At 36.6% G+C, this 8,355-nt stretch overlaps 1 protein-coding gene across 1 annotated transcript in view; it reads right to left on the bottom strand.

Moving 5' to 3' along the window:
- LOC106874919 (spastin) overlaps positions 1 to 8,355 on the bottom strand; it is a 139,865-nt gene that overhangs the window by 49,124 nt on the left and 82,386 nt on the right. Inside the window, exons 5-6 of the mRNA XM_052973488.1 lie at positions 1,897 to 2,054; positions 929 to 1,055 (exon numbers count right to left, since the gene is read on the bottom strand). Of these exons, the coding sequence (XP_052829448.1) occupies positions 929 to 1,055; positions 1,897 to 2,054 (285 nt within the window). The remainder of the gene's footprint in view (positions 1 to 928; positions 1,056 to 1,896; positions 2,055 to 8,355) is intronic.

Genomic DNA, 8,355 nt, shown 5'->3' with positions numbered 1-8,355 from the left:
TCAATATATATATATATCATCATCATCATCATCATCATCGTTTAACGTCCGCTTTCCATGCTAGCATGGGTTGGACGATTTGACTGAGGACTGGTGCAACCGGATGGCTACATCAGGCTCCAATCTAATTTGGCAGAGTTTCTACAGCTGGATGCCCTTCCTAACGCCAACCACTCAGAGAGTGTAGTGGGTGCTTTTACGTGTCACCCGCACGAAAACGGCCACGCTCGAAATGGTGTCTTTTATGTGCCACCCGCACAAGAGCCAGTCCAAGGGCACTGGCAACGATCTCGCTGTAGGGTTTCATATAAATAAATATATATGTATATCAATGTGTGTTCATATAGACAAATATCATCATCATCGTTGTTTAACGTCCGCCTTCCATGCTAGCATGGGTTGGACGATTTGACTGAGGACTGGTGAACCAGATGGCTACACCAGGCTCCAATCTGATCTGGCAGAGTTTCTACAGCTGGATGCCCTTCCTAACACCAACCACTCAGAGAGTGTAGTGGGTGCTTTTACATGCCACCAGCACGAAGGCCAGTCAGGTGGTACTGGCAACGGCCACGCTCAAAATGGTGTTTTTTACGTGCCACCTGCATAGGAGCCAGTCCAGTCGCACTGGTAACAATCTCGCTCAAATGTTTTCTAATGTGCCACCAGCACAAATGCCAGTAAAGCGATGCTGGTAACGATTATATCAATATGTATTCATGTAGACAAATATATATATATCAATGACAATTATTAAGATCAGTAAATATATATATATATATATATATATATATATATATATATATCATATCTATCCTGACAAATATATATATATATCAATATGACAATTATTAAACTCACTGTATATATATCAATATGTCACTTATTAAGATTAGTAGAAATGAAATAAAATAAATATGAAACTTACCAACATCATTAAATGCAACCGGTGGGCCCGAATCAACAATCTCATTTAATATGAGGTTAGCCAATTTTTTGTCAACGTTTTTAAAACTAGCAGGTAACTGCTTTTCTTTTTTCGGAGAGCTTTTCATCTGAAAGAAAACAGTTTTAATAAGATCTCATACCAATTTTCTAAAACGTATTTGTTCCTCTAAAATTCCTCGATTCTCCTGAATATATATGAAAGGTTACATTGAGAACCGGACAACAGGAGAATACTAGATAATATAATGTTACTTTTAAATTTATATCAATCTTTTAGCAATTAAACCGACCATATCCAGCCCAAATATTCTATCTGTTTTATGTTCAAACATGCTAGATGCAGCCTCTCACACCTACTCCGCAAAAAACAAAAATATTCTAAAAACAATCACATCATTGAAATCTCAAAGCTATAAGATACTACATGATCAATTTAAAACAATGAGAATAAATAAGTACTAAATTTCACAGAGTAATCTGAATGCTAAAAGGTGAAATGACATAACATTACAGGCATTTTAGAGAAAATGCTTGTCTATTTTTTCTAACTTAATTTACTGTCACTGTTGGTTACAACGATCCAGTTGATGTGATCAATGGAACAACCTGCTCATGAAATCAACATGCAAGTGGCTTAGCACCCCACAGACACTGTGGAGAACTGTACCCTTAATGTAGTTCTCAGGGAGATTCAGTGTGACACAGAGTATGACAAGGCTGACCCTTTGAAATACAAGTACAACTCATTTTTGCCAGCTGAGTGGACTTAATTTACAAAAACTTAATATGACAAAAATGTAAAAGTTTAAGACCCATAAAATCAGATAAAATATATAGAATTTTTATTGCATAAAAACAAAATTGTTTTGCCTTAACAACGGTAGCCATAAAAAGAAATCCAATCATATTGACTTTGTCCAAATGAAATAATAATAAAAAGTTACTTACATCAGGTTGTGATAACTGTCGTTTGTGAACCTGTTTTTTAGGTGATAAAGTAGGACTTTCTCGCAGGGTTGAAGTTGATGTACTTCTAGTTCGAGGTAACGTGTTGCTTTTATGCACTAGTAATTGATTTTTGGATGGCTTTAATGGTTTTGTTGCAACTAAAAGTATAAAAATAATCAATCATTTAATACAAGATGATAACATTGTCTCTTTTTCTTATTAATCCAACTCCTTCTACTCCTCTCTCTCCCTGTTTTTCTCCCTCTCCAATCATGTTTCTACAACATGTTTCTCTCTTCTCCATTCATTTCCCCCCTTCACTTTTATCTTCCATTATCCACATCCACCACATCTCCTTACCATATATTATTTTTTTTTAATAGTAACACTGCCTCACAAGCTAGTATAACACCCTAAGTGGTTGTCATAATTTTGGCTCAAGTCAACCACTATCTAAGCAAATCTATAACACTGTGTAACAAAATTTTTATTTCTATTTTATTGTCTTTGGTCAATGTTATTTCCTATTTGCTTCTATCTAGAAACCAAAGGAAATGACTATTATTCCCTTCAAACTTTGCTTTTGTGATCGGGACATCAAGGTTTTGAAACTGATCTATATTCCATTACATTTCAGACATATTCAGCACTGAGTTGCTGAAGCAGAAATATCATTATAGTAAATATTCTGCTCAATACCACTGATTAGCTTTTCAGTTGCTTAACCTTAATTATTTGAGCATATCCCTTAGTAGTTGACAATTTGTACATCTCTGATGATGAGCAGGAGTAGTGGGGGGAGCATCATAGCCATGTGTTGAGAGAAATTCTTTGGGGTTTGAATAAACGTAACAAAAGCAAATTTTGATGGAAATATTAGCCATTTTTCATACATCCTAGGGGTAAGCAAATAGGAAATAACAGTTGCTACTGAAGGACAAAAACTGTGTTAGACAGCATAATCAAAGGTGTTTCCAGTCTTGACCATCCAACCTTTCCCCAGGCACAGTTCATTCAGAACAATATTATCAAATACGTCTCTCTCTCTCTATTCCTCCATGCTAAGGTGTGGTATGAAGAATATTTGGTTAATATCCTTCATACCACTTACTTACTTACTTCTTGCAAGTTGAGCAACTACATAGAGGCTCAATCACCCCTTCAAGAGCTGACAACAAAATTTAAAAACACATTTTCTCAAGATGAAGTTAGTGAATTATTCTTTGAAGTCTGCCAGCCACAACTGAAGACAACATTATAGACAGTTCTTTTAAGTTTGACTATAAATTGGACACTTTGCGTCTTTTTTTTTTTTTTACTTTTTCCAGTTATTAGACTGTGGCCATGCTGGTGCATCACCATGAAGAATTTTTAGTTGAATGTATTGACCCCCAGTACTTAATTTTTTAAAGCCTGGTACTTATTCTATCAGTTCTTTTGCCAAACCACTAAGTTACAGGAATGTAAACAACAGCACCAGTTGTCAAGCAGTGATGGTGGGGACAAACACACACACACACACACACACACACACACTTCTTTCAGTTTCCATCTACCAAATCCACTCAAAAGGTTTTGGTTAGTTCAGGGTTATAGTAGATGGTCTTTGTCCAAGGTGCCATGCAATGGGACTGAACCACAAACCATGTGGTTGGGAAGCAACCATGCATGCAAGCACTCTTCCACATTTTAGGACCAAAAGTCACCAGCTTAAGCATTGTTGGCACAGAAATCTTCTCCATCCCAGTCTTTGAAGCTCTGCCACTATGTGTGTGTGGGTAGGTAGGGGTTCAATCTGCAAGAAACAGTACCTATTCCCTAGGTGCAACACAGCTGAGAAATAGACGGGATGGTCATAACTGGAACACCACTGACTATAGATTTGCTTAATAAGGACCGACCTGTGGTTAAACAACAATATTCTTGAGAGGAAACTATGTCTTTCATTAATTATAATTCCAGATATCCAGGTACCATATTATACATCATCAGTAAACAGTGAGACTTTCTTTGTCTTTTGCATTTTCATCCTCTACCAATTCATTTGCTTAAATTTCAAGCTCTTAGCGAGCAACACAGAACATTTCCAATGTTAATACATTAATTACTTCTGTTATCTTTTACTATTTACTTGCTTTAGTCATTGCAGGATTTAGTCGAACAAATCACCTCTAGTACTTATATTTTCTTAAGTCTGGTACTACTTATTCTGTCTCTTTTGCTGAACTGTTAAATTGTGGAAATGTAAACAAACTAACATTGGTTGTCAAATGGTAATGAGGGACAAACATAAAGACACACACACACACACACACACACACACACAAATCTACAAAAATCCACTCACAAGGTTTTGGTCAGCCTGGAGGTATAGCAGAAGACACTTTTCCCAAGGTGCCATGCAGTGGGACTTAACCAAGAGTCATGTGGTTCAGAAGCAAACTTTTTATCAGAGATTTATGCAAATAATGATTTTCTGGTCTCAGATAGCATGATATGAGAGAGAGAGAGAAAGTCATGCCTATGGAGCATGCTAACTTAAGAAATTTGAAAGCTGGCTGTTGCCAGTGTCATGTGAATGACCCCATGAAATCATAATTGTAGCCATTACCAGTAGCATGATCTTCAAATGTCAGGCCTCACAGAGATGATGACAAGTGATCAAGACCTTTTGGTAATATGCTGTGCTTATGAAGACTCATCAAGCCAAATGAAATTGTAGTTGTGGCCATTGCTGATGTCATGTAAATGGCACGTAAAATGCACCCATTACACTCTCTGAGTGATTGGCATAAGGAAGGGCATCCAATCAGAAAGCATGCCAAAGCAGACTGGAACCTGGTGTAGCCCTCCGGCTTACCAGTTCCAGTCAAACCCATGCTAGCATGGAAAGTGGACATTAAATGATGATGATGATGACAATTGCATTCCATGCTAAAACTACTTCAAAATTTTGCCTGCTAGTGTGCGTGTGTGTGTGTGTGTGTGTGTGTGTTTGTGTGCGTGCGCATGTGTATGTTTGTGGCAGTTAAAAACTGATTAGTATAGCTTTATATGACTTTCCAAAATTCTATAGACAAAACAGACACTTTGCAAATATCAATCACTCATGTGGGAAATGATATCTCAGACTTGAGTGAGATCAGCAGCAGAGTAATGCTAGAGTTGCTACGCAACAAGAATTCTCAGTAGATGCCCACTAACAATAATTGATTACAATAAGAGTGAATCAAGGTCCAGAGTAAGGTTCTACCAGGAGAATGGCAGCTAATATAGTGGAGCCTACTTCTGGAAGCTGGTGATGGTTGTTGCACAGAACAGCACAGAATATCCATCCATCACAGTCAGATGATTGTACACTTTAAACTAATGTTCCCCTGTGTGTGTGTGTGTGTGTGTGTGTGTGTGTGTGTGTGTGCACGTGTGTGTGTACATGTATATGTGTACATGCATGTGTTTCTATGCATGCATGTTTATACATGTATGTATGTGTGTGTGCATGTGTGTGTGTGTGCATGTATGTGTAAATGCATGTGTTTTCATGTGTGAGTATATATCTTCTACTATAATAATACTCGTATTTTTCTCTATCACAACATATGAGAAAGGAAGGGATAAATAAATAAGGAAGGAAGGAGTGATGGCAAACTGATAGTGGAAGCGTTTCAAATGTGTGTGTATGTAAAAGGGAGTCATGTGTGTGTGTGTGTGTGTGCAATGGAAGTGGGACAGTGAACATTCAACGCTGAAAAGAAAAATCAAACAGCATTTCAACTCTGTGTGAGTATATGTGTGTATGTGTGTGCGTGTACAAGGGGAAGTATGTGAATGTATGTATGAATCAGCGTTCTTTCAGTAACAAACGATGATTGATGTCACATCTGAAAAGACAACCACTAGATAACATTGACAAGTGTATTAATTTGATTTACCATCCATATTTATATATAAAACACTACAATTAGCCATTATTTTTGACAGCACGGGGCCAACTAATAATAATAGTAATAATAATAATTATCATGCTTGTAACATAGTGGATTTTGCTGAAAGGCACCCAAGGGTCATGTAATGATGTTAAACTGGGTGATAGATTAATTCCACAACCTAATAACTGCTCTTCAATGAAATGAAGTACTGAAAGTGCTTTAATCTTTTAGCATTTAATCTGACTAAATCCAGCCCAAATAATTTACCTGTTTCATGTTCAAACTGACCAGATTCAACCTCTCACACCTATCCTACACTGTCATTCTAAAAATATACAAACACACCATTGAAATTTTGAAGCTACAAGATAATGCATGATTAATTCAAAACAATGTGAATTAATAAGCATTACATTTGACAGAGCAATCAGAAATGCTAAACAAATGTTTGCAAAATTATTCTAAATCATATCAAAACACTTATAAAGTCAATAACAGTTTTTCCAATCTAATCTATACAAATGCTTGTTAATACAGTTTTGTTTTGTTTACTGTTTGTTTATCATGCTAACATGGCTTAGATTGGAATAAATTTGAAGCAGGATTTTCATGGCTACGATCATTTCTTGTTTGCCAAACCTTGTTTGTTTTTCAAGTAAAAGATTATTTTTTTTTTATTGCAGGCAAATTTGAGGTTGCAGAGCTAGCAGGCAATCTGTAGTAGCCTAACCACAAACAACACTGACATCAACTATTTTTATATTTCTAGGTAGTTTTGTAAACATTCACACACAAGCAAACAAATATACACACACCACAAACACATACACAAATGTCAGGCTTCCACAAAGTTTTCCATTAGCAATTTCCTCCTCACAAAGCATTGGTTGACCTAGGGTTATAAAAGAAAATACTTCCCAAGCTGTTGCACCATTCTCTAAATAATTAAATTCAAACATTGTTCATAAATGAGAAAACAAGATTAGTAACACGTTAGCATTTGTTACCTTCAAAGAACTGTAAGATGTTAAAAATGAAGGAATTAGTGATTAGTAACTTGATCCATCAAAGCTTTCTCATATAAAAGATGGTATTAGAAAAATATTAGTAAGTCATTAATCCTTTACATATCCAAAGCATTTCCATAAGTCTGTCCTAAATGTCCATGCTTATTAGCAAACTTTTAGCTAGCTGTCATTTCATGCGTTTTGAGTAATATAAAGCTTTCCTTTCATAAGTCTTGAGTTACACTGGTAGTTGAAAAAAAACAATAAGAATTGGGAATGTTCATCATCTTTGACTTATGGCTACCAGGGAAACACAGGACAGGCAAAGGGTTAAAAGAGAGAGAGAGAGAGAGAAAAGAAACTGAAGACTTAGAATATTTTAGTTTGGAAGTCATGCAGTAACCACAACCAGTTATTAAAGAAATAACAAGGATAATGAAATGAACAGATTAGAAGAAATGGAATTCCTGCTGTAAAGTATGAAATGTGAGTACCAAGCGTTCCATGAAAACATGCTATGTTAAACACAGAACCATGTGATAATGACAAGTTTCTAGATTCACCTATATTTCACCCAACGTTTTATAAATGTCTTCTTGGTAAAAAGTTTTTCCAATATTTCAAACTACTTTAGTCTCATTATTTCATAAATTTATTATTGAATATACTTTTTCCTAAATCTCTCACCCCTAGACACACTTGCCATGAGGCATGTGTGCATCAAATCTCATTAAATATTAACATTTGCTTTTACAGCCTTCCCCAGCAGTCAACTTTAATTTCTCTAATCATGGAAGCAATTGGCAAACTAGAAAAGTAGAGAAGTTGCCCCTGATATAAATAATTCCTATGACTTAGTATACTGCTTACTGATTGTTGTTGCTGTTTAACCACAGGTCAAATCTGACCTATGATCAAAAGCACTCCAGCCATAATGATCTCAATCCTCTCTCAGATATTGCCTAATAAATGTATGCCTTCTTTTCAAGACAATGGGGTGAGAGGCCACTTTATTGGCACATATGTAAATGTAGAAATACCCTCACTGCTGATTAAACAACAACAACAAAAATCTTAGATTATACACATCTGTCGCTATATCTCTTACATACATATATATTATACATATGTATATGAATGTATGTGTGTGTGTGTATATATCATCATCATCATCGTTTAACGTCTGCTTTCCATGCTAGCATGGGTTAGACGATTTGACTGAGGACTGGTGAACCAGATAGCTGCACCAGGCTCCAATCTGATCTGGTGGAGTTTCTACAGCTGGATGCCCTTCCTAACGCCAACCACTCCGAGAGTGTAGTGGGTGTTTTACGTGCCACCGGCACGAGTGACAGTCACACAGTACTGGCAACAGCCAAGCTCAAAATGGTGTTTTTTACGTGCCACCTGCACAGGAGCCAGTCCAGCGGCATTGGCAACAACCTCGCTCGAATATTTTTTCGCATGCCACCAGCACAAGTGCCAGTAAGGCGACACTGGTAACGATCACGCTCAAATGGTGC

The sequence above is a fragment of the Octopus bimaculoides genome, chromosome 16 (genome assembly GCF_001194135.2).
Source record: "Octopus bimaculoides isolate UCB-OBI-ISO-001 chromosome 16, ASM119413v2, whole genome shotgun sequence".
NCBI classification, from domain to species: Eukaryota; Metazoa; Mollusca; class Cephalopoda; order Octopoda; family Octopodidae; genus Octopus; species Octopus bimaculoides.
This window is presented reverse-complemented; position numbering and strand designations above follow the sequence as displayed.